Source organism: Phocoena sinus, chromosome 1, assembly GCF_008692025.1.
Source record: "Phocoena sinus isolate mPhoSin1 chromosome 1, mPhoSin1.pri, whole genome shotgun sequence".
NCBI lineage: Eukaryota > Metazoa > Chordata > Mammalia > Artiodactyla > Phocoenidae > Phocoena > Phocoena sinus.
This window is the reverse complement of record NC_045763.1, coordinates 4467004-4492123: the sequence shown is the minus strand read 5'-3', so window position 1 is coordinate 4492123 and position 25120 is coordinate 4467004. Positions and strand designations below refer to the sequence as shown.

Sequence of the window (25120 nt, the reverse complement as noted above, 5' to 3'; positions counted from 1 at the left end):
GCTTCCTGGGAGCAGCCCTCTGCCCCAGGACCAGACTCACTCCTGGGAGTGAAGGTGCAGTGAGCACCCTCTAGTGGCCCTGAGGTGTCCTGGAGATGCAGGAGAGGTCCTGAGTGTGGGGGAGACAGTAGAAACAGGGGACAGTGGCAGGACCCTGGCTCTCAGCCCCCAGTAACAGTCCAGGCTTCCTTCCCACATGGTGCTGCAACTGGGTGACGTTGGATTTTAAAACATTAAATCTCCTTTCAGTTCCCATCTACCGAGTTTAGCAAATGTCTTCTGAGCACATTTTAAACATGATACTGGGTTTACAGAACATTGCTGTGAGACCCGTGAAATCAGGATCCCTGTTTTATAGGAAGTTGAGGCTCACAGAGTTGCTTTGCCCGAGCTCACAACGCTGCTGAGGTAGGCTCTCCACCCTTCCCTGAACCCAGCTTTCCAGACACCAGGCCTCCTGCCTGGTCCTGCAAGGACACAGGAAGGTAGAGTGGCCAGGGACTCAGAGGCAGACTGGGCTGACTGCAGCTCACAGCCCACCTGCCCTTATGGCTCTCTGACCCACTACTCTGGGTTCCAGCCTCCCCCAGGGCCTGTCCCCTATCCCGCTTCAGGCTTGCTTCCTCCTGCCTCTGTGTCTGCAAAACTCGGTCCCCTCCCTCCTGTAGATGTCCTTGCTCTCATTTCCAGTCTCAGGTGGGCTGCCAGTACCGACTCTTCCGGGCACACTCCTAACGCTCCCACCCACGGGCCTCTCCCTGGGGTCCCTCCCATTCCCTCTCTATCCCTACTTGGCTTCTGACCCACTCCCATCCCACCATAGTTTATTCTAGTCATTTGCTTACTCGCCTTTTTCCTCCATCAGGCCCTTGTGAGTGCCCGGAAGTGGAGGCATTTACCTTTTAAAAAATTAAGGAACAGGACTTCCCCAGTGCTCCAGTGGTTAAGACTAAGCCCTTCCACTGCAGGGGGCACGGGCTGGATCCCTTGTCCGGGAAGTTCCAAAATGCCGCGCCGGTAAAGTAAGGACAAATTCCTAAGTAATATAGATTGATTGTGGACCATATGGAAAATACAAAAACATATAAAAAAAAGACAGTAAAAGTCTCCCAGAGTCCCTACCACCTGAAGATTATCGTTGTGAAGTAATTTTGGCTTCTATTCCAAACATTTTCCCGGGCTCACACATATGCTTCTCTTCTTCCCAAGTGAAGTCAGGATCACACTGCAAAGTTCGGCATGCTGCATTATAAAAAACGTAATGTCTTGAGGATTTCCACCGTCGGCTAACATTCTCCCTCGACACGAACTGAAGTGGGCGGTCACCCCGCTGCGTGCATGCCCCAAGGGTAGTGTCCCCGCAGCCTGGGCGCCCAGCGGGCGCTCGGAGAACCTGCCGAAGGCGGGTGGTCTCTGCGCGCGGACCCCCCCGGGGCGCGGCGGGGTGGAGGCGGATCGCCGGCTCGCGCCCGCATGCCCAGGACTGTCGGTTTCGCCAGGGATCGCGCGGGCCCCGTGAGCGGCGGGGGCGGGGGCGGGGGCTGGGTGCTTTAGATTTCACGTGATTTCTCTGGATGGGGACATTCTGGAGTTTGGGGCCGACTCCTGGCAGACGCCGCCAGCAACTTCTTGGCCCAGGACCCAGACTCCCCGCGGCCCCGCCCGCCAGCCGCAGCTGTGCCTGGGTCAGGGGGTCCCGGGGGGACGGCGGGGCGGGGCGGGGCGGGGCGGGGCGCTCCTGTCAAATTCGGGCCCCAGCCGCGCGGCGCGGCGGTATCGCGAGAGCTCGCGGGAGGTGCGCAGGTCTGGGCGGCTGCCCTTCCCGGCCGGCGTCGGCAGCGCAGTGCGCAGGCGCGGCGGGCGGGTTTCCCCAGGCTACAGTTGGGGCCGCCGCCCGCTGGTCCGCCGCCCTGCGCCATGGCGGGCTGCGCGGCGCGGGCTCCGCCGGGCTCCGAGGCGCGCCTCAGCCTCGCCACCTTCCTGCTGGGCGCCTCGGTGCTCGCGCTGCCACTGCTCACGCGCGCCGGCCTCCAGGGCCGCACCGGGCTGGCGCTCTACGTGGCTGGACTCAACGCGCTGCTGCTGCTGCTCTACCGGCCGCCGCGCTACCAGGTGCGGGCCGGGCCGAGGGCCGGGGCGGGGACCGGGGGCCGGGCGGGCTGGGCGCGGCGCGTGGGCACCGTCCCCCCGGGGTCGAGGTCCGGGTCTGCCGAGAGCGCGGCCCGCGAGACGGGTTGTCTCCCCCGGCCGCGTCTTTTAGCAGCTGCGAGTTCAGGTGGCAGGAGGGCCCCCTCCCTGCCAGTCCCGGGGGGCGTGGGTCGCGGTCCCCCTCCACCCGGCGGAGTGGGTGGGAAGTTGCGGTTGGTGCCGTTCAGCAGCTGCGGCAGATGCACGTGGGGTGGGGAGTGAGCGGGCCCACGAGTTCTTTTATGTAATTTAAGGTGTGGAGAACTACCTGCTGTCAAGTCTGAGGTCAGAGGCCCCCGCAGTTACGTGGAGGGGGCTGGGCGCAGAGTCCCGGCTGCCCCGACCAGATTCGCTGCATGGACTTGGGAGAATCCGGCCAATAAGCTAGGTTTAACGCAGTTTTCCCGCAGCCCTGAGTGACAGTGACAATCATAATAGTAATGGTAGCTAACCCTTACTTACGAAGCACTTCGTCTTAAGTGCTTTACATGGGTAATCTTCACAGCAGTCCTCAGAGGTAGGTACTCTTGTCATCCCCGTTGTGTAGATGGGGAAACCGAGGTCCAGAGAGATTAAGTAACTTGCCTAAGGCCACAGAGCCATAGAGGGGTGGGCTTGGGATTTGAACCCAGGCAGCCGTGCTTCACCCTGTTAACCTCTGAGCAAATCGGCTCCATGGACTTGCGGGTGGCCTACTTATCCCAGGAAGTACGATGTATGCTCTGTGAACAACCAGGTGACTGATCCTCTTTTGGGTCCGTTTCAGATAGCCATCCGAGCCTGTTTCCTTGGCTTTGTGTTTGGCTGTGGAGTGCTACTAAGTTTTAGCCAGTCTTCTTGGAATCACTTTGGCTGGTAAGAAGTGCTTTGGGAATGACAGTTTTGAGGTGGGGGTGGGCAGATCAGAGGGTCAGTAGTGATATTCCCGCATCCCTGGCTGGCTGAAGGCTAGTGAGGGCTCTAAGGGAATGAGGCCTCTGGCTTCCTAGATTCCCGCATCTTGAACCTTGAGAACTTGTGCCCGTTGGTTGCTTCTGTCGCAGGTGGAAACAGGTCTCCCTGGCACCCTTCCCATAGGTGCTCTCATCTGCTGCACCTTCAGTAATGTGACCAGCCCCTCCCAGAAGAGGGTACTGGTCCTCAGTGACAGGAAGGGGCAAGGCTCTGGCTCGTCTTCACAGGCCTTTTCCGTCTCTAATTTCTATTAGGTCACATCTAGTGCCTCCCCCACGGCCAGTGTAGGATTTTTCCCTACACTATGATTTCAGTCCCTTGAGCCTTCTAGTCCCTGACCTGGATATGAACCAGTGGCTTCAAGGTAAAAAGCTTTATCTCCTACTATCAATACTCTGAGCCATCTAATCCTTCTTTGCTGGAATTATTTCAGTTTTCCGAATTTTTGTATTCGACATACATCACTACTTTATTTTGATACTTCTTTCATGTTTTACTGTGTGTAGTGTCATTTGAAAAAAGGCTGAAGGCCCATAGTGCCTTCCTAACCTATGTTTTTTGTTTTTTGGTTTTTTTTCTTTTTCTCCCTCCTGTGACATTCAAAAACATAGTCCCTTTACAACCCCACTTTCTGCAAACCTCAGGGAATAATGCTACATGTGGGTGCCTGATGTCCACTCTCAGACAGGTGACAGCAGGCCCTCATCATAGAATTCAGGGACAGTTCAGACCAAATCTGTACTTGGACTTAAAGGCTAACTTGATTCCCTTGCCCCAACTTACCTCTCTTTCTTTTTGTTTTTAAATAGGTATATGTGCTCCCTGTCATTGTTCCACTATTCTGAGTACTTAGTCACAGCAGTCAATAATCCCAAGAGTCTGTCCTTGGATTCCTTTCTCCTGAATCACAGTGTGGAATATACAGTAGCAGCTCTTTCTTCCTGGATAGAGTTCACACTTGAGAATATCTTCTGGCCAGGTCAGTGTGCCCTGCTTTCCCTTCTGCAGGGGAGATGGGTGGCTTCCACGTGGGCCTCAGGACAGTGACGTGGGTTCACCTCTCAGGTCTAATCTCCCCGAGTGATCTTCCCCAGACCTCTATCCTCACTAAGCTCTTTATAAAGGACAAGCTCCACTTGTGAATTCCGCTTCTGAAGTTTGAATGGAGGATGTGTTGACCTTACGCTTTAAGCCTTGCAGGACGTAGTGTGTACCATTTAACGTGAAGTCCCAACCTCTGATAGCTGTAATACCAGTTTTACAGTCAGAAGATTTGGATCTGTTCATTTTCTGTGACTTGAGAAATTTCATGTAAAAATTTTATTAGCAAAAACTACTGCATCTGGAACCTACTCTGACACTGAACTTTCCACAGCAAGTTAAATGAAATGTATGTAGTTCCTAAGATTCAGTAAAGGGCCAAGGCGGGAGACGCTGGATCCTTCTCAGCTTCCCTTAGCTGTCTTTGTCCCCAGAGGAAGGATGGGAGCGTGTGTGGGGGTGTGTGTGGATGAGAGCCTGTCACCTCTTTGCCATGACACTCAAACTGGGCTGTTGGTGGTTTAACGTGAATGGGTGAACAGCACAACTCAGGGGAATGTGTTTTGTTTATAATTAAATTTTAATGTGATGACAGAGGCCGATTGCCCTCTCGCATGTGTTCTAGTGTTCCTGTCTTTCGAAACATAGGTTAATTTTAAGCATGCAGAGGGGAACTCAGCAGTCCAGGGTCTTCACTCCCCGGTTGTCATCATCCCTCTCCTGCAGAACTGAAGCAGATCACCTGGCTCAGCGCCACGGGGCTGCTGATGGTGGTCTTTGGAGAGTGTCTGCGGAAAGCGGCGATGTTTACAGCTGGTTCCAATTTCAACCACGTGGTGCAGAATGAAAAGTCAGAAACCCACACTCTGGTGACAAGCGGAGTATACGCTTGGTTCCGGCATCCTTCTTATGTTGGGTGGTTTTACTGGAGTATCGGAACGCAGGTATGGTATCAGATACGATACTGGTCCCCTTTAAAGTTTTTAAAAATGTGTTTTAAATCGACATATAATTTAAATATCATAAAATTCACCATTTCAAAGTGTACAATTCAGTAGATTTCAGTGTATTCACGAAGTTGTTGGTCTTTTTAATTTGTTTGCCATTGTCTTTTTTTTTTTTTAAGTGTTGTGTTTACTTATTTATTTATTTATTGGCCACGCCATGCAGCTGGTGGGATCTTAGTTCCCTTAGCAGGGACTGAACCTGGACCCCCTGCAGTGGAAGCATGGAGTCTTAACCACTGGACCACCAGGGAAATCCCTGTTGGTCCTTTTTAAATAGGTACACGTGTTCCCTGCCATGTTTCAAGTGATAGTTAAATAAAAGTCAAAAGAACTGATTTAGTCTTTAGCGCTTTTTGCTATGTACTTAAAATCTGGGTGTCCTAAGCTTGTAAACTTTCGGCGATTCTAGGTGCCGTTGCCCCCTCTGTCATACCCCTTTTCTGCCTCTTTAACGTAGATCTGGAGCATCCCAGTGGGATGAGGACAGACATGGGGCTTTGCGGAGAGCCCTCTGCCACTCGAGGGGCAGCTTAGCTGATTTTCATTAGAGACTGCTGTGGATGAGCCCAGGGTCATGTGTCAGGTTTAACATGAGCGATGGCGGTTTGCTCTGTCTCAGGCTGCAGACCGAGCCTTGTCTCTTGAGCATTGTCTCTTGAATCTGTTTTCTTAGTCCTAGAAGGACTTGGACAGAGAATGTGGCTAGAGCTTAGAAAACTCATCATCTCTTCGGGAACCTCCAATCCGGGCCCCCAGGCATCCCATTGCAGTGCATGGTATGGGGGGGCACTCTGGTGACCCCCAGTGGTGTAGTAGGTTACTGCACAGCATTTGTGTGAAAACTTGCAACCCTGAAACTTAAGACTGCCGCATTAACAATCACATTCCCCGGGAACAGGTTGACTGTAGTGGAATCATGTAATTTGCCGTAAGTGCTATAACTAATGAACCTGAGTGCTCTAGGACTGGACGGCTTTTCATATTTCTTTGCCTATAGATCTTTCTACACCAGGACCCAGCACACAAGTGTGTGTAACAACTGCACAGATCTTTCCTGAGCAACACTCACCCTGACTGTGTACAAAACACTCTGTTTCCTATCTTGTTAGTGTTTGTAATGCCGTTTTGGATGCACGGGGTTGATCTCCTGGCTCCACGACGGGCTGTGGCTTGAGACTGTGAAACCCCGCTCTGGGGTCCCTGGCGGGCGGGTGGGGCCGGTCCGGCTCTAACATCAACTGATTGGCCTCCGTTTCCTTGCGGGTTAAGCGGGGGCGGCAGCGCTACTCAAGAGGCTTGCTCTGGGCGTCGAGTGGCTTACTGGCTGGTGGTAAAGCGCTTGGCATGTGCTGGGAACACAGTAGGTGCTCAGTAAACAGTGGTGAGAAGAAGTGAGGTCACCCATGTGGGGAAGACGTATGTCCCGGGCGGGGGCCGGGGGGTCCTTCGGAGTGGGCAGGGGTGGATCATTGGGCTCCCTGAGCTACACAGAAGAAGTGGGCCGAGGAGCTGCTTTCCTGGGCTTCGAAAGCTGGGCTAAGGAGGCGTGGTTGAGGCCTTCGTGCTTTCTGAACAGGGGAGTGATCTGATGGAAGAAGTGGTTTTGGGGGCTCAGCTGATAGCAATGTATCGACGGCACGTACGCAGGAAGGTTGCGGGGGCCAGAGGCAGGAGGCCAGGCAGCTGTGGGGTGGGAGGGAGCGTGCTAGGAAGGGGGCAGGCTGGGAGCCACGTGGGAAGGCAGTGGTGCTTGGAATGGGGGTGGAGGGAGGAGTTGCCAGCACCCCTGCCTGGGGGTTGAAATCCAGGAGGTTGCTCTTTCCTTTCAGTTTTCAGGTATCTCTCAGGTAAGAGGAACAACAGAAAAGCGTACGAACGAAAGCTACAGTGATGGGTGTTTAGCCCCGTTGTGAAAGTGGTGGTGTGGTTTCCGTTAACGGCGCCCTGGCTCAGGGTCTCAAAGACCCTAGTGAGGTTTCGAGAGTTTCTTGGGCCCTTGGCAGGAAGTCCTCTGTGGCCGCTGGAGAGCAGCACATGCCGCTAAAGCTCAAGGTTCCGGGTCACACTGACCCCAGTCCACTAACCCTGTGTCCCTTCGTCAGGTGGTGCTGTGTAACCCCATCTGCGGCGTGAGCTACGCTCTGACAGTGTGGCGCTTCTTCCGCGACCGGACAGAGGAGGAGGAGATCTCGCTGATTCACTTTTTTGGAGACGAGTACCTGGAGTATAAGAAGCGGGTGCCCACGGGCCTGCCTTTCATAAAGGGGGTCAAGGTGGAGCTATGATAGGCCCGGGCGGCCCAGGCCAGGCTGGGGGGCCCCCCACTCCAGGCAGCGTGGGACGGAACTGCTTCCTGTCGGCCACTCTGCAGAACGGACTTTCTTAAATCATTTTGTGTGTCACCAGTGACTCTTCTGGAATATCACTCAAGATCAAATGGTCAGAAGGCCTTAGGACCAAAGGACCCCACTCCCACCCCCACTCCCACCTCCCCGCTGCCCGGGCAGCCTGTTCCCGGGCTGCATCAAGGTAGGACATAGATTAAAGGTGGACAAGAAGCGAATAACCGCAGTCCTTGGCAGTGACCCCCGACGCGCCTGGGCAGAGCCTAGGCCACACTCCATCCCCCACGAGGCCAGGGCTGTTAAGTTGTAACCAAGACCCTCGGGGAGAAGTGGGCTCACTCTTGATGCTGAGTGCGGCTCCTGCAGCAGGAAGGGGTATGTGGGCACCAGTACTTACTAGTGTTAGAAACCCATTCAGAATCCTTACTTTGACCGAAACACACAAACAGCACAGCTTTAACCTCCCTGTTTCTGTCCTTAAGTGCATGAGCATCTCTACAATTTTAAAGACACTTCCTTATAAGGCACTTTGGCTCTTCATATATCTCATCATGTTTACTTACCTGTTTTCAAAAACAGCAGTATGAACTCAGGGGACTCGCTTGGCGTGTGAGCCCCACCTTTCACTTGGCAGAAAGGCAGCACAGACGCCTCCAGATGACTCAGCTGGTGCTCTGTGTTACCAGGGCTCCCCGGGCCAGGGACACTGTGGGCCCCTGTGGCTTTCCTGGCTCCTGGCTCCTCCCAAAGGGGGCTGTTCCCAGTGACAGGCATGTCAAAGGTGTGTCATTTCTCCTTTATCCAAAAAAATGCTTCCTGGACACCTGCTCTGTGCAAGGCATTGTTAAACGTTGAGAAATACTGCTCTCCGTTTACTTGGGGTTTTTTCGTATTCTATCATAGCTTATATTTTTGTGTTTTGACTTAAATCTGTTAACCATTGATTTCTATGTTCTGTTCTCAAAATTCCATCGTCCCTAATGCCATTGCAAACTATCTTTTCCAAAGGGGTTTGAGCATAAACAACTATGAAATTAAAGCAAGCCAGCTCATGAAAAAAATAGGGCCAATAATCCCAGCTGAGATTTAGTCAGTACTTTTGTTTTCCAAGTTCGGGAAGATTGGCTGGCTTTACGAATCAAACACGTAAGCTTTGAGACCCTTGTTGAATTCTGGACCAGAGAGCAACTTGCTCTCAGTGTGAATTCCTTCCATGCAGTCCTGCAGTGGCACCAACAGAGCGTGGATCAGAGGTGGCATCGGCCCCTGGCTGGAGTGCTGCCACGCGACGCGACGCGACGCGACGCGGTTTTCAAGGAGCCACTAAACCTTTCCGTGCCTAGACCTCCCCATCTGTAGGATGGGGTCAATACCACCTACCTCGCAGGGGTCTTGTGAAGACTTAGAACAATGTCAAACGTTTTTAATACTTTGGTGACAGAGATGACATAAACGAAACCAATATTGCATGAATTACACAAAAATGGACATTTGATTCACTGTACCAGATACCGGAAATGTGTGTTCAAAAAAGCATTTTACCAACTCAAAATATTAACTTATTTCTAGATTTCACGGCCTAATTAGTTTTTTCATCATTATATATACCAAAGAGGTTTACAGGTTCATCGGTGACAGGTGTGACATTTGCTGGTTTGAGGACCGGACAGATTCCAGCCTCAGCCTCCTGAGGTCTCGCAGGCAGACAACCCAGGCAGCAGCCAGGGTCTCGCGGCAGATTCTTCTGGCGGGAACACTGCCCGGCGGGACATCAACATGCACTTACTGTGTCTGGGGACTTGAATCAGTGGTAAACTTGTTCTGCAGACCACTCCTAGTGAAATACACTCCCCTTCATAGGATTGCAAAACCGAGGAGGGTGTAGCTGGGGTTTTGGCGGCCACCCCCAGCTCTTTGAGGGAAAGTCCTTTCTTGCTGCATCTAGCAGGTTAGGACCCAGCTGGAGGTCGTGAAGTTGTCTCTTTAGCAGATGGAGAGGAGCTAGTGACGACCCTGGCTTTGTGGACAGTAAGGCCGGAGGTGTTGGCCTCTGACGGTCTGTCCTTCCTCCGCCGGCCTGCCAGGCCTGGAGCTCAGGAGGCAGGCCCTGGTGTCGGCAGGGAGATGCTGCTGTCACACCACCTGGGCTGGACGTGACATTCTGCTCTGCTTGAAAGAGCAGTTCCACTAGCAAGTCCCCACCCTGATTTGTAACCCAGGGCGGAAGTCCGCAGTTACTTGGGGATCAAAGATGAACTACTTAGGGGCAGGATTTGGCAAGTGATTGACTTTCATCTAGCACTGAGATCTTCAGGTTATTTTTAACTTTATACATTCAGCAGTGACAACGCACAAGGAAGAGAATCAGGTTAATGGGGTACAGGCTTTTTGGGTATTCCCGAAAGCTTATTTTGGGGAAAGGCCGCGTCACCGGTTCCCTCAAATTAAGAAACCGTCAGGAGATTTATTTTTCCGTTGCAGGTTTCAAAGCGGAGACTCTGAAATGGAAAATAGGCACTGCGCAGAACAAAGCTATTTTGAAGCAGTGCAAAATGAAACACTTCACGAGGGTTTGCAGGCTGGGGCCCAAGACCGGCCGTTTACTGAAACGAGGTTGTAGGTGAGCCTGGCAGAGGGCAGGAGGCAGCCACCCCGCCGGCCCTTCATTGTCACAAACTGCGGCAGAAGCCTACAAAGTGAGCTTTATCAACCCGCTTCCACTTACTTAGCACTCCGGGTGCTTAACGTGATGGGGGAACATCGCTAAACCAGCCGGTTGCGTTGACAGGTGAGGTTCCGTAGGGTCTCGACTGCAGCTCCGTTTGGTCGCAGCCCCTCTGTGACAGGAACAGTGAACCACCGTCCGTTCTCCGTACTTCCTTACTGCCTTAGGTAGTTGCGCTCTCCCTCTGTGTTTTGCTTCTGCAGTGACTTGGTGAGGCCAGGCGACCCCAGCCTGTCTGGCGTGGTGCGAGAGGCCTGCTGTCTGTGCCCCGCTGTGGAGGCCTGACGCCTGTCCTGGGCTCGGTCCCAAGTGCTTGCTTCTGCAGGACTGTCCCATAGCTTAGGCTAGGAGAGTAACCTAATGGGGTAATTACTCTTCTTTTTACATGCAGAAATGTTTATTTAAATATTGGATTTTCTTTCACGGAAATTATTTCCAATGCTTAAATAAAACTGTACTTGATTTCACTATGGACAATACTATGATCGTGTGGGATTCAGAAACTTTTTTTTTTTTTGAATATTTATTTATTTGGCTGTGCCGGGTCTTAGTTGCAGCATGCAGGATCTTTTAGTTGCGGCATCCGGGATCTAGTTCCTTGACCGGGGATCGAACCCGGGCCCCCTGCATTGGGAGTGCAGAGTCTTGACTACTGGACCACCAGGGAAGCCCCCAGAAACTCTTAAGGTCTTTTTGCTTCTGGCTAAGAAATGTCCAAGACCTACAGCGTAAAACCAGATGTGTTTTGCCTCCTCGATTCTGTTCTGGAGTCCTACCTCTAACCAGTTTGTAATGACAAGTTCCTCCAGCCCCCCCAGGCTACCGTGGACGTTTGTGATGCTCTGGGATGGGAACGTCTGACAGAGCAGGTGTGGAGGTGTTGGGTACCGACGTGGCGGATGCGTCAGCGTATTGACCTGCAGGCCCACCTGGCATGTAGAAGCCACTCGCCGTTTGAACCACTGAATCAAGCTGATGTTTGCTTAAAGCATGATTCTTTGGGCATCGTTTTGCCTCCGAAACTTTACACTTTAGGTCATGCAGGTTAATTTTCTTTTTTAAGCATTTTGTTTAAGTTCCGCTTGATAAAACGGGTACTGGGTAGGAGTGGAAAACCACTAGAGTGAAGTTGCTGGTGAATCGTGCTTTAATATCAATAGAAGGTGAACACAGGGAAGTGACAGCAGGCGGGGACGGTGGTGGGGAAGTCGTGACCGAGGCCATCTCCTGCCATGCAGGCCACCAGGTGCTATCGCGTTGCTTTATGCGCTCAGTGAGAAAAGCTGGAGCAAAGGGTTTTCTCCCCTATGCTGAGTCAGCGCTCAGATTAGCGGGGGGAACTTTCCAGCGGCGCCCGGTGAACAGTGGGGCTGTGCTTCAGGCGGAGCCAGATTCCTCTGTGGTAGGGCAGGTGCTGCACAGTGGGCGAGTCTCATCACCCGAAATTCAGACGGGCGCTCACGGGACTAGCACACAGACGCCAGGGAGGTGCAGGGGCAGTGAGGGGCTTCAGGCTGGACGTTCACTCGTGTAACGTTTTCCACGCCGACTGGGATGCCGTCCCGAGTCACCTTGATGAGGACCAAGACTCGGGGCAACACAAAGTCTCGCTCAAGCCAAAGAACCTGAAACTGGGACCTGGCAGAGAGTTCTGGGTTTTTCTGCTGATGCATGATTATTACACATTAAACAGAAAATCATGACAGGAACCGCCTTTTCTTAAATGCGCCAGCATTGATGTGCAAGTTGTAAGACACCCGACCTCCGGGAGCAGTCCCATGCTAAGCTGGGCGCTCTCTCCATGTGGGGACGTCACCCCCGTTTTTCGGTTTGGGTCTGTGAGAATCTTTATTTTTTAGTGGAGGCTCTTCTGCGAGGCTGCTCAGGGTCCGGCTGTTTCTCGGCTCTGAGGTCTTCTCTCTCCTCTCCGAGACACTCACTGGATCGTTCCTAAAGAAACACTTAATGTAAGCTCCTCTCTGCTCCCCTGTCTCACTGTGTCCCAGTGCTAAAATCCACCCAGGCAGAGGCTTTCAGAACGGCCAGCCTTCCGGGAAGGCACCAGCGGGTGGTAGAACCTTAACTACATCATCTCCTAAAGGATTTTTTTTTTAATTTATTTATTTATTTTTGTCTGCATTGGGTCTTCGTTGGCTTTCTCCAGTTGTGGAGAGCGGGGGCTGCTCTTCATTGTGGTGCATGGGCTTCTTATTGCGGTGGCTTCTCTTATTGCAGAGCACGGGCTCTTGGCGTAGCGGGCTTCAGGAGTTGTGGCTTGCGGGCTCTAGAGCGCAGCCTCGGTAGTTGTGGCGCATGGGCTTAGTTGCTCGGCGGCATGGGGGATCTTCCCGGACCAGGGCTCGAACCCGTGTCCCCTGCATTGGCAGGCAGATTCTTAACCACTGCACCACCAGGGAAGCCCCTCCTAAAGGATTCTTACTCACTTCTGATGACTTTTAGTTGCCAAAACATCGGCAGTGCAGACCGTTTCAGTGGCTTGTGGTGACCCTGCTCTTTGAATTGACCCTCCCCTGAAGCATGATGCCTGGGAGGGCAGGGCTGCTTTCTGCTCTGTCACCAGCCCCGTGGTGGCTCTAGATGCAGCAGACCTCTCCCTGCCCCCAGGCCCTTTTAGCTCTGGCTTCCTACAACTCCAGAGAACTACGAAAAGATCAGCCTGTGATAGTGACACATCTGTTATCGCACATTCTTTTCTCCCTCTGGCAGTCATTTTGGCAAACACTGTGGCTCCAGTGAGTAGCAATGCTCTCTCACAGGAGGAAATAACCCTCGATCCCTTTTTCTCGAGTCACAGTGGTGTAGGAGCCTGCGCTCTCAGAGGTGTGGGCTGGGCAGGCGGCAACCACGGCTGTCCCTAGTTAGAAACCTCACGTCATGTCTGTCAAGGTCACATCTGTCATCTACGAGGTCATCTGTTTGAAGGCACCACCCAGTTTAAGAACCCCTCTGACCCTGTGTTTTACACACTGAGGCCCAGCTGAGGCCGTAGAGCTAGCTGGTCAATGGCAAGTTGGGACCAAAAGAAAACCGGAGGTCAGTCTTTGTCGCCTGTATTTGTCTCTGAGATTACATCGTTTGCCCGCTCAGGTTGGAAAGACTCACTTTACCTGGCCTGGGCCTCGCCGTTCACGCCATCATCGTGCGTGTTTTGGAGATGTTCTGACGGTTCCTCCACAGGGGCCTGAAACCTGCGTGAGAGGAAGCAGTTCCCAGGAATGTGGGTGCAGCAGAGCCAGCCCCCTGCGTGAGCTTAGGCTCACTGCACAGACACCGGACTTGAGCAAACACTTTGGGCCTCAAATATTTACCGAGGGCCAGGGCCACGGCAGTGGACGAGAGAGGCTGGGCCCTGCTCTCGTGGGAGACCCGTTCCGCGGGGGGGAGACACACCAAGGTTGGGAAGGAGCCCCAGCGGGACGGATGGTGGGGAGTGACAGTGAGGGAGACCTGCTTTCACTAGGGTGGTTTGCGAAGGCCTCCCTGCTGACGAGACCTGGGTGATGAGGTCCATGGAACAAGAAGGAGCAAGAACATTCCAGGCAGAGGCAGGGAAGTGGCAGCCAGTCTAGCTTCTTTGCGGGACTGAGAGGCCATTGTGCCTGGGGTGTGGGGAGGGGCCGACGTGGTCAGAGGTGGGCAGAGAGGGTCCCAGAAGGACTTTCAGGCCCTAGCACGATAGGCTTTAGAAAGACCACTGACTGTGGCTTGCCGGGGGGGCCAGGGTGCGGGGCTTGACAACGGCGGCTTGGATTGAGGGTCACAGTGGAGACAAAGCAGGCGGACCAAGAGAGTTGAGTCAACAGGACTTGAGGATGGGTTGGCAATAAGGGATGAGGGAAAGAAAGGAATCCAAGTCTCCTGGGCTTTTCACTTGAGCTCCTGGGTGACTGTGATGCCTTCACTGAGATGAAACAGGAGTAGCATGTCCGGGGGGGAGGAAACCAAGTTCGGGGCCATTGTGGGGTTTGAGGTGCCCTGAGACCACCAAGAGGAGACTCCTCCAGGAAGGGGCACTTGGAGATGAGTCTAGAGCTTGGGCAGATCTGTGCTGGGGAGGGGGATTGGGGGTCATCTGCAATACCATGGGGTTTGAAAGCCAGGAGACTGGGTGAAGCCCCTTAAGGAGAGGGTGTAGGATAAGGAGAACGCCTGGGACTGAGCCCTGGGGAGAACTGACATTTGGGCCTTGAGCCAAGGGGGCAGAGCCCAAAGCCAAAGAGACTAAGAAGGAACAGCTGGGGGGCTTCCCTGGTGGCCCAGTGGTTACGACTCCGCGCTCCCAAAGCAGGGGGCCCGGGTTCGATCCCTGGTCAGGGAACCAGATCCCACATGCGTGCTGCAACTAAGAGTTCGTATGCCACAACTAAGCAGCTGGCGAGCCGCGACTAAGACCTGGTGCAACCAAATAAATAAAGATAAATTAAAATAAATAAAAAATTTAAAAAGGTTCTCTTTCCCTTTAAAAAAAAAACAAAAGAAGAAGGAACAGCTGGAGGGGCAGGAGGAAACCCAAACCGGGAGTGTGGGGCGTCTCAGAAGCAAAAGAAGAGTGTGATGAAGGTGACAGTCCAGGCTCACGAGTGCTGCTTCGAGGCCAAGGGATGTAGCCCACAAGTTGCTGATGGTGGGAACAGGAGAAGATTTGGTGGGTGGGGTTGGTGTGAGCTGCCAGCAATGGGAGGGGAGGAAGCAGAGGGCAGCTCCAGATACCTGGAAAGCAGTGCTGTGAAGAAGGGTAGAGGCAGCCTCCCTACTTGCCCCAAACCTCCAGGAGCTGGGCTCCTGCCCGAGCTTCCCATTTGCCGACACCAAGCACGGAGGCCACTTCCCCACAGAGATGTGACTCTGCCGGGGTGTTGCCCCTTGCAGGCAGGCAGGAGACCCTACTTGAAGCCAGCTGCTCACTGAAGCAGAGCACACAGAAGGGAAAGGACGCCAATGGTAAGAGCACGGCTTAGAACGGGCACACAGTGTGAACAGGCTGGGTAGGCGGCACCAGGATGTCACCTCCACCCAGAGGCCCCCCAGGATAATCCCAATCTCAACTGCTAACACCAGAGGTTAGTTCTGCCTGGTTTTGAGGTTTTATAAATGGAATCACACAGTATCTGGAGTAAACTGGTTAGTAAATGTCAGCTTAGGAGGACACTGTAACTAGTCCTGGCTGGACAGGGATTTGATCAAAATTGTGCAGAAGGCATGATGAGTGCAACCTCTCAGTGTGACGTTAAAATAGTCACTTTAAAGGTGGCTTGGCAGTTCTGGATTAATACAGCAATTGCGCGCACACATACACACACACACACACACACTAATTTTTCCTTCTTCCCCAGACTCATTAAAACTAGTAAAGGGACCAAAACAATGAGGGGGAAAAAAACCTCTCCAGGTTGACAGCAGGAAAGGATAACAGCAAAATTTTGGAACTGGAGAGCATCTAGACAATGGTCACTAATTCAGCAGACCTGAGCGGCGGAGGCCCGACCAGTTCCCACCACAGAATCCTCAGGGGGCCCAGGAACGGGTAGCCCCAATGCCTCTGCAAGTAGGAGGGTGGGACTGAAATAGGACGATGAAGGTCAAGATCCCTACCTCCGAACCGCTGCCCCCACCCCCAGTACTGAAGGGTTAGTCTCTGGGAGGGTGCGACACACTGAGAACTACTGAAAGACAGAAAGTCAGCTGTGTGTACAGATGCTCCATACGGTGACATTCCAGGAAGGAAACTGGGCAAAGATCTAAAACTGACATTGGGGCATCAAAACTAAGACAAAGCAAAACAAAAAACGCTGCCCACCCAGATCCCTTACACCGAAGCACCGCCCATGTGCTCAGAGCTTCCAGCCTGCTCTCCTCCACCCCAACTCCTAACATGAACCGGTAATTGAAGATTTCCTGACAGCTGAGAAAAGCCTTTAACAGGGAGGGTAGAAACCTAAATAAAACGTAACTTGGAGGAAACAGACTTCAGGGAGAAGGAAACTTAAAAAAACAAAAGCAAAAAAACATCTATCGGCCCCCAAAGGGGTAAGATACTCTGTCCATGCAACAACAGAATGCTGTGTAACAAGCAGTCAGGGTACCAAAAACACCTCTTTGGAAATGAAAAACAATTTAAAACATTTAAAAGAGCTCTTGGAAATTTTCTTCAAAAATGAAGAACTAGGGCTTCCCTGGTGGTGCAGTGGTTGAGAGTCCGCCTGCCGATGCAGGGGACACGGGTTCGTGCCCCGGTCCGGGAAGATCCCACATGCCGCGGAGCGGCTGGGCCCGTGAGCCATGGCCGCTGAGCCTGTGCTCCGCGACGGGAGAGGCCACAGCAGTGAGAGGCCCGCGTACCGCAAAAAAAAAAAAAAGAAGAAGAACTAAATAGAAGAGTCAGAAGATAAGAGAGGAAATCTCCCAGGAAGTATAGCAAAAAGATGAAGAGGTGGAAAACAAGACTGAAAAGAGACGGTAAATCAGAGGGCCAGCCCCGTAAGGCCAATACCCAATAAGAATTCCAGAAAGAGAAAAAGTGGAGAAAATCAACTAACCAGTTCAAGAAGAAATATGCCCAAACAATTTCCAGATTGAAAGGACCCACCGCTACCCAATGGACGGGACTAGACCCTCACCAATGTGAAATTTCAGAACGCTGGGAGCAGAGAAGATTCCACAAGCTTCTGAAGAGAGAATAAGCGGGGACTTACCCAGTGGTCCGGTGGGTAAGACGCTGTGCTCCCAATGCAGGGGGCCCAGGTTCGATCCCTGGTTGAGGAACTAGATCCCGCATGCGTGCTGCAACTAAGAGTTCACACACTGCAACTAAGAAGTCCGCATGCCGCAACTAAAGATCCCGCATGCCGCAGCTAAAGATCCCACGTGCCGCAACTAAGACCCGGCACAGCCGAAATAAATAATAAATATTAAAATAAATAAGGAGAATAAGTGGGTCACATTACAAGGATTAGGAATCAGAATGCCTTCAAACTTCTCAAAGATAGCCTTGGAAGCTAGAAGACAATAGAGTGATGCCTTCGAAGGAGAATCATTTCCAACTTAGAATTTCCATCTAGAGTTCAATACCCAGCAAAACTATCAGTCAAGTGCAAAGGCAGAATAAAGATATTGCAGCCTTACGCTGTTCAAAACACGTCCCTTCTCTGTACCCTTTCTCAAGGAGCTGCTTGGGGGATGGGCTCCACCAAACCATGAAAGGGGACACGTGTCCTATGGGCAGCAGGAGATCTCACTTTGGAGTGAGGCAAATGGAGACCCCTGGAGGGTGGTGGAGGGAGAGGCTAGGTTGACCACTGTGTACCAGCCCTACAGGGCAACCACCCTGGGGCTCAGACTTGAGGCGCAGGCACACTGAGGACCTGCCACTGTTAACACCTCCAGTGCTCAAGTATGGTGCTGAGAGCCTGGTCCAGGTTCCTATCTAGACTTGTCTTAACCGTGTACTGGGGAAGTTCTCTTTGCTCTGTGTCCTGCTGTCTGGATCAGCTGAGGACCCTCATTACACCCCCAAGGTGTAAAGAGAGGGGCAGTTGTGTGCCTAAGAGCAGAAACTCAGAGCAGCCTGCTCGGTCTGTGTTTTGGCAGATGTCCAGCACCTGGTCCTCCCAGATGCCCTGATTAAACCTTCATGACCTGGCCCGCTGACTTCCCCGAAAGGGGCTCTTCCAGAGGTGTGGCACCTTTCCTACGCACATTCTGAAGTGTCTTGGTTCCCCCGGAACGCTCCCTGCTCTCACCTGGGCTCTAGCCGCTCCTTCACCTTGGCAATGGAGCGGACATAGGGCGTGATCTGCTTGGTGATGGTGGTCAGGTAGGCGTTCTCCTGCTTCAGCTGGAGAAGGTCATGGAGCTGGGCTGTGGGGGCCCAGGCCAGAGCGTTAGGTCTTGTTGGCTTCAAATTCGTACTCTCCAGCCTTGAGCCATCGCAATAACCCAACTATTTCAGCGACTACCTCTAATTAAAGAGTGAGGTAAGACTTGTGAAGGCATCCTACTTACTGAATCCTGATCTCAGATATATCATTTGGGGGCCAGTTAGCAGCTGTGAAGCAACGTCAAGAGCTAGGGGGAAGAGCACGGGGGTTCGTATCTGGTTAGTGGGTAACTGGCTTCCTCCCCCTGAAAGCATGTGGATTAGCTCCAGGACAGGGGTGCGCCCAGCAGCTGCCCGGGACCTTCATAAATCTCCTGCTCGTTAGCCACGCGCTGGTAGGATTCCTCCCAAATCTGAAAGAGAAAGTAAGTTGGATATTGCACGTGGCCGTGAGTTGGAATTTCCCTTGGCAGCATTTCTGTCCTCTAGCTACTCAGAGCCGTAGGGCACGCCCAGCCAGTTCACGTGGTTCCAGGCAGCAAAGGCCCAGGTTCCAGAGCCTGCCACATGAGGGCCTCCTGGGGCACCAGGCCAAGGTCCTCTTCCCCCTTCCTGTCTTGGGGTAGCTCGTGTACATGCTGACAGATGGGGCTGCAGGGGAGGGAGGTTCCTCGGGAAGGGCTACCTCCTGGAAGACTGCTCTCATGCCCTCCACGGAAGCATACTCCAAGGCGATCTGTGTGTCCACCTGCAGGGACTTGTGCAGGATATCGCCCATGATCTCGGCCTTGATGAGCGAGTGGTGCTTGGTGAGGTCCCGGTGCAGCTCCTGTACCTGGTCCTTCAGGTTCTGCATCTCTGCCTGCAGGCGCTGGGGGGAGAGACGGCGTGAGTGCCTGTGTTACCTGCAGGCTGGGTGCACTGCGGGGGCCTCAGTGGAGGGACGGCTTGCAGGCCAGGTGGCCAGGACTAGATTTGGCCACTGCACCTTGGCGAGAAGGGGTGGGGCCTTTCCCAGCTGGCAGGTCCCTGGCCCCCTCACCCGGTAGGAGTTCTCAAAGTGGCGGCAGTGTTCCGTGAAGGGTGAATCGTCGCCCTCTGCCAGCAGCACCTTGGTGCTGATGGACCGGTGCAGCGTGGGCTTTTGGACCGGTGACCCCAGCATCTTTCCCACGGGGGAGGGGCAGCTGGGTCCCATCAGCACCTTGGGGCCCGAGCCCCCTGCTAGCCTGGGGAGAGAACTAGTGTGGATGTAGACGTGGGGGTTCCAGAGGGTCTTCCCTTCCTCCAGCCTCCCAGCGCGTTCTCAGCCTTCTCAACCCTCTCACCCCAGGCTGCACACCACAACCACGCAGGAGCTCTGAAAAAACCTGATGCAAGGCTGTGTACACCCAAGACCAATGACATCAGCAGGGTATTTTTTCTAAATCCTGAGGGTGACGCCAATGTGCAGAAGAGTCCACCAGGATATCCTCAGACAGTATGTTCCCTCACACACACTCGACCTTGCAAATTTGGCTTGATGCCCAGCATCCCTTGCCTGGGGCCCTGGAGCTCTTAGCAGACGTATCCAGCTTAGGCATTTCTCCTAACTCCCCCGGGGGTCTCCAGCTCTCTAGACTGGGCCCCGCCCCCCGCGGAAGCCAGACCCCCTGCGGCTTCTGGAGACCCAGGCCCCACCCTAAGCTACCCCTTCCTTTCAGGGCTTAGGCACCCCAGTCCGGGTGCAGCGGCGGCGGTTGGGGGAGCCCCTGAGTCCCTCTGTCCACCCCTGGCCTGGCTCCACTCCAGGTCAGCCACGCGCTTCCGATCCAGGGCGGCCCCGACGGCTGTTTCCAGGCTGGGCGGACTCTCCCTCCCGCGTGGACATCTTTGGAGCCCAGACGCGGCGCGGGGAGCTCGGCGAGCTGGGAAGGGCGGCCCCCACCCCAACGGGGACCTTGTGCCCGCATCCCCTTCCCGGTCCCGGCGCCCCTGCGGCTCACGTGCTGGTACCGCCCCCGGCACCCGCCGCCCGGCGCGGTCCCAGCAGCAGCAGCGGCTCCAGGCAGCGCGCGAACTCGGCGCGGTAGTCGCTGGCGATCTGGGGGGACGGACGAGCTCGTGAGGCAGTTCCAGACTCCGCGGGCCTCCGCCCCCGGGCCCGGCCCACCCCGCGGCCCCGCCCACCTTGCTGCTCTGTGCGGGCCGTAGGCGATGTGGCCGCGTGACGATGCCCTGCAGCCTCTCCACCAGCTCCTGCGCTCAGGTGGGTGGGGGCGTGGGGGTGACAGGGAGGCGGGAGGACCGGAGGACGCGTCCGTCTTTAGGATTTCACCTGCCATCCAATCCTTCCACACCACCCCTGCCCCCAAATCCACAGGAAAGACTGGGGGGTCTGGACTCCAGTAGACACTCTGCACTTTGGGGGAGAGGCTTATGCTCCCTTCTAGGCTTTGCTGTCCTCTTATTTTTTTATTTAGCTTTTGGCCGCGGTTTGCGTGGCTTGCGGGATCTTAGCTCCCCGACCACCAGGGATTGAACGGGGTGGAGTCCTAACCGCTGGACCGCCAGGGAATTCCCTGCTGTCCTATTAAAAGGGGTTCAGCCAGCCCCTAAATGTTTTGTAGATGATGGTGTGGAAGAAGGGGCTACCCAAAGACCCCCTCCTGGTCCAGCCTCCAGGTAACAGGCTGCCCAGCCCTGAGGTGGGGGGCTCTAGTGTGCAGGGTGGGTTCCTGGTGGGGAGGGGGGGGGAGACACAGAATCTGTGGGCACTCACATAGCCCAGGTCCAGGAACTCAGCCTTGTTGGCCAAGCTGAGGAAGGAAGAGCAGATGGCCAGGTGGACCTGTGAGAGGGACACTGCTCAGTGCCTGGGCTGGGTGCCCGGCCCTGCGCCCCCAGCTCCCCTTACCTGGAGGGTGGGCAGCAGAGTAGCCAAATGGGAGAGCTGCTCCTTGAAGGCCTTGTCCTTTTCTTCATACTGGCTGGGGGAGGAGCAGGCAGCCTCATCTCCAAGGGGAGGGCTGCCCACCCCCACTTTGGGGGCGGGCTCAGAGCTGGGTGGTTCCATCTCCCCACCAGCTTTGTGCATCCTTCCTTGACACCCCTTCCCTGAGCCCTGAGCTTTCCTCCTCACCGGTAGACACCTGGATGTCTTGCTCTCCAGGGTGGGCCGGCGCCTGCCCAGGCTATGAGATTAGATGTCTGGAGGTCAAGGGGCAGGGGATGGAGCGCCCGCCACCACTCACCTCTGCACAGCCTGCAGCAGCAGCGCTTTCCTCTCTGCCAGTTTGTCCTGGGAGGGAAGGTCTGCTACTGGCTGGGCAAACTCGGCCCCGCCACCTCCCAGCGCTCTCCCAGTCCCCTGGGCCCCAGCCACACAGCTGCTTAGGCTGGCTCTCTCCGGCCCACCAGCGCTGCTGCCCGGGCCACCTCCTTCTTGCATCTCACTGCCTGAGAGCCCTAGTGCCCTCACCTTAAATGTCACCTCCTGGGGGAAGTCTTCCCTGACACCCTCTCACCACCAGCGCCAGCCTGGGGCAGGCCTGTGCTCCACCTCTAGAACTCTCCTGGCAGCTCCGATGATTAAGTAACTTCTGAAAGCAGCTCAAGACTTGCTGCCCTGCTACACTGGAAACTCCACACGGGCCCCCGGGGGGAGGGGCCTGCCCTGTGTCCTGGGCACCGGCCATGGCTGATAAGGATGCTCAGCCTGTGGCTGTCTAGTCCCCCCTACCCCTCACCTGCATGCTGCCGAAGAGGGCGTGGATGGCGGCCTCCTCATCCGCCGCGCTGCGTCGCACCTCGTCCACCATCGCCTGCAGCAGTGCGATGGCCTCCCCTGTGGCGGTCTGCAGGGCCTTCACCGCCTGGGGACAGGGCGGCCTCAGTCTTGTGGGCGCGCGTTCTCAATCCCCGCCCCGGCGCGCCGGGCACCCCGCGCTCACCAGCATCGCCTGCTGCAGCCGCTCGCAGCCTTGCACGTACGCCGACTCGAGGTCCACGCAGTGAGCCCGGCTCTCCCTACGGGGAGCCCGCGGATGAGCCCTGCTCCGGGCCACCCTCCAGCCCCCTCACCTCCCGCGCCCTCTACCCACCCCTGCATGTCCCGGAAGCAGCGGATGCACAGCAGCGACTTCTTGTCGGTGGAGAACATGATGTAGGGCTCGGCGTGCAGTGCTGCGGCGGAGGGGGGGAGTGCGGCGGTGAGGGCTCCGGCCGGTGCCCGCCCCCGTCCCCGCCCAGCGCTGGTCCCCATCCGGCACGCCGCACTCACTGCACTTCTGGAGCACGTCGCGGCTGCGCTGGCCCAAGGCCACGATGTCGTGGCGCGCGAACATGCGTGCCCGGTGCGTCTCATCGCGGCAGCGCGCGCACAGCGGCTGCCCGCACGTGTTGCAGAAGTACGTGGTCTCTGCGTCCTGCGGACAGAGCTCGGGCTCAACCCGCCCGTGAACTGGGAGCCTGATCCCATCACAGCCCGCGAGGGAACTGCAGCCTCCGCACGTCGTGGCTGTGCGTCTTGGACCCGGCCTGGGGCAGGCGCGCGGTCACATGCAGCCCTTTCATGTAACCCCAACGCGCAGCGCTCTCATGTACCCAGTTTACAGACGAGAATATTGAGGCTCAGAGAATAGGTAAGTAGGTCCAGTAAGGAGCAGTTACCCAGGACGGTCTTGCGGAGGGGGTTACATGGGGTTGTGGGGAGGGCAGGCACTGCATTTGCAAAACATTTCACCTATAACAAAAACGTATGTGTACGCCTGTGTGTGTGTGTGAAGCCCCCCCTTGGCGCCCTCACTAGTAGCCACATGGATGCCTACGCCGGCCATCTGGAGTGGGAACTTGGCTGGGAGGCGAAAAGAAGTGAAGACCTGCAGGTGCCCTTCCCCAGGGCTGAGAGTCCTTCCCCAGGGCACCGACCCCAGCAATGGCTATGAAAGCACAGACCCCAACTTCCTACGTTGGCACTCAAGGCCATTTCCTCCCCATGCTCTCCCGACCTCCAGCCCCTCACCTCCTGCTGGTTATGTCTGTACTTCTGCGTAGCACATATTCTAGAACTTGCCCGCCCTCCCAGACCTTTTGCTCCTGCAGGGACATCCTCCTGGGATTTGGAATACCTGGTCCAGCCTCCACAGGCCAGAGAGAGTCTCGCGTGCCCTTCACAGTCCAGCCTGAAGCCTGGCCTCTGCTCCCTGGTCTTTCAGGATCGCCCCTCCCCAACGGCACAATGTCCTCACTTCCCCTTGGGCTGTTGATAGCTGCTCACAGCTACCCAGGTAGCAGCGGACCCCAGAGGGCTGGCCTAGGCCTGTGCCCTGGCATGCCCTTCCTGTTCCAATTCACAACTGTGTTCTGAGTTGGGGACCAGTAAGCTCTCTCCAAATCGAAATAGCCTTAACTCCTGCAACTATCTTGGTGTTGGCCCAAGGCAGTTGTTTTGGACCTCAGTCTCCACACCAGTAAAATGGGGCCCACATTCTGGATACGCCTTAGAGAGGCGCTGGAGAATGCCCTGATGGGTGATCCTCTGATGACATGGCACACACTGCAAGCGTCAGGACAGTGCAACCTGGCACCCTCCGCTCCCCACCCCACCCCCAGGCGCCCCTGCCTGCTTGCCGCACTCCTGGTCGCAGTTGGCACAGCGCACCACGTCCATACCATCCCCTGAGCTGTCCACCAGGAACTGCAACAGCCGATCCACCGGAGGCAGCCCGCTGGGGCCCTTCACCACCGTCTGGTGTCTGCGGAGAAGCTCCAGCCAAGATCCAGAGGCCCCTTCCCTAAGGCTCCCTACCCCCTTCCTACTCCAGACATTCCAGTCTGGAGCTAAAAATAGGGTGGCGGGAGGTGGGATGCCTGCAGGTCTGATGTCTGTAAATATCTCAGCCAGTGCTCTCTGACCCCATCCCTTTCCAGTCCTAGGGGAATCTCGGGATGGGGCTGGCGACTCAGGGTGTCAAAGGCAGAAGGCTCCCCTCAACCCCCTCTCACGGCATCGGGCAAATTTAGGGCCACCCCGGGTAACTTGAGCCAACATAACCTGCTTGTGTTGACTGAAGACTTCAGGACCCCCAAGTGAGTTACTGGGAGTGTCCAGGCGCTGAGCTGAGATCCCCTACTCCAGCAGCATTGAATCCGACAGCACGCGCACTCTAGCCCGCCCTCGCCCCCTGACTTTCTGTGGGAGGCCTTGGGCCATAACCCCGGGTCTCAGTTACCCCATCTGTAAAATGGGCTGGAGCCTTCACGTTCTCTGGCAGAGAGGTGCAGGCTGCGGGCAGCCTCTCCCAGCCGTCTCCACAGGGAGTCAGAGCCTTGCCCTCCCAGCACCTAGGTCCCAGCCCAGCGGGGCCAGTCTCCCGTCTTAAGGGGCTCGAGGCACTCACTGGCACAGCGGGCAGGCGAGGCGGCCGTCGGCGGTGCGGCCGCGCAGGCAGCCGGCGCAGAAGTCGTGGAAGCAGTCCAGCAGGCAGGGGTGCTCGTACCGCGCGCGGCACAGCGGGCACACGAGCGGGGGGCCGCTCGCCGCGTCCAGGGCGCCCGGGCCCTCCAGGGGCGCAAAGATAGCTCCCGACATCTTCGGGCACAGCGCAGGAGGGCGGGGGGGCGCCCGCGGCCCCTCTGCCCCGGCGCCGCCTCCCTCCTACCTGGCCCGCTGGACCACGGGCCGCGTCCAGCGGTCGTGGAGCGGGGGGCAGCGAGGGTCCGGGGCTGGGGGCTGGAGCGCCGGGCGCGGAGAGAACGGGCAGGAGGCGCGCGGAGGGGCCAGACCCTGTGCCGCCGCCCTCCCCGCCTCTCCACGGCAGCCCTGGAAGGTCAGTCGGTGCCTCCTACCCAACGCCCAGCCTCCCCGGGCCTCCCCCCTCCCCTCCCCCCCCACCCCAGGAATTCTCCTCCCGGTGTCCTCTGGGTGATCCGCAGCCGACACCCCTTCCGCGCCAGGCGCCCCCAGCCTCGCGCGCGGTGGCCCCGTCCACCTTCCCGAGGCCGGCGCCGGCTGCCTCGCGCCGAAAACCTGGACGGATCTCGG

The 25120-nt window shown here is 55.9% G+C and overlaps 2 protein-coding genes across 12 annotated transcripts; one reads left to right on the top strand and one right to left on the bottom strand.

Moving 5' to 3' along the window:
- The first annotated feature begins 1834 nt into the window (after window positions 1-1834).
- On the top strand, window positions 1835-10726 carry ICMT (isoprenylcysteine carboxyl methyltransferase). The gene is made up of 5 exons (XM_032629515.1): window positions 1835-2112; window positions 2954-3042; window positions 3951-4120; window positions 4909-5126; window positions 7292-10726. The coding sequence occupies exons 1-5, from the start codon at window positions 1918-1920 to the stop codon at window positions 7472-7474; spliced, it is 855 nt and encodes a 284-aa protein (XP_032485406.1). The 5' UTR covers window positions 1835-1917; the 3' UTR covers window positions 7475-10726.
- Window positions 8941-24912, bottom strand: RNF207 (ring finger protein 207). 11 transcript variants are annotated; one of them, XM_032629454.1, is made up of 18 exons: window positions 24477-24912; window positions 23699-23831; window positions 22358-22502; window positions 22179-22260; window positions 22029-22104; window positions 21825-21950; window positions 21330-21376; window positions 20993-21065; window positions 20858-20926; window positions 20266-20334; window positions 20082-20179; window positions 19085-19325; window positions 18782-18967; window positions 18458-18509; window positions 18020-18137; window positions 16973-17066; window positions 13388-13468; window positions 12074-12209 (listed from the first exon to the last, which is right to left on the bottom strand). In XM_032629454.1, the coding sequence occupies exons 1-17, from the start codon at window positions 24665-24667 to the stop codon at window positions 13415-13417; spliced, it is 1854 nt and encodes a 617-aa protein (XP_032485345.1). In that variant the 5' UTR covers window positions 24668-24912; the 3' UTR covers window positions 12074-12209; window positions 13388-13414. The 11 variants fall into 11 exon arrangements, 7 of the variants coding, with proteins under 7 accessions (XP_032485334.1, XP_032485341.1, XP_032485376.1 ...); XM_032629460.1 differs by lacking the exon at window positions 12074-12209 and adding an exon at window positions 12619-12634; XR_004349564.1 differs by lacking the exon at window positions 16973-17066 and having other exon boundaries at window positions 8941-12209; window positions 18020-18237.
- Between the last annotated feature and the right edge of the window lie 208 nt (window positions 24913-25120).

What these genes read in the sequence shown, in the direction of transcription:
- RNF207 (XM_032629443.1), bottom strand. Translation starts at nt 24,667, where the DNA reads ATGTCGGGAGCTATCTTTGCGCCCCTGGAGGGCCCGGGCGCCCTGGAC. An exon ending in GGCCCGCACAGAGCAGCAAG is followed by an intron (nt 20,180 to 20,265) that starts GTGGGCGGGGCC and finishes CCGTCCCCCCAG; the next exon opens with ATCGCCAGCGACTACCGCGC. An exon ending in CCCCACCCCTTCTCGCCAAG is followed by an intron (nt 18,968 to 19,084) that starts GTGCAGTGGCCA and finishes CTCTCCCCCCAG; the next exon opens with CGCCTGCAGGCAGAGATGCA.
- ICMT (XM_032629515.1), top strand. Translation starts at nt 1,918, where the DNA reads ATGGCGGGCTGCGCGGCGCGGGCTCCGCCGGGCTCCGAGGCGCGCCTC. An exon ending in TCTTGGAATCACTTTGGCTG is followed by an intron (nt 3,043 to 3,950) that starts GTAAGAAGTGCT and finishes GTTTTTAAATAG; the next exon opens with GTATATGTGCTCCCTGTCAT. An exon ending in ACTGGAGTATCGGAACGCAG is followed by an intron (nt 5,127 to 7,291) that starts GTATGGTATCAG and finishes TCCCTTCGTCAG; the next exon opens with GTGGTGCTGTGTAACCCCAT.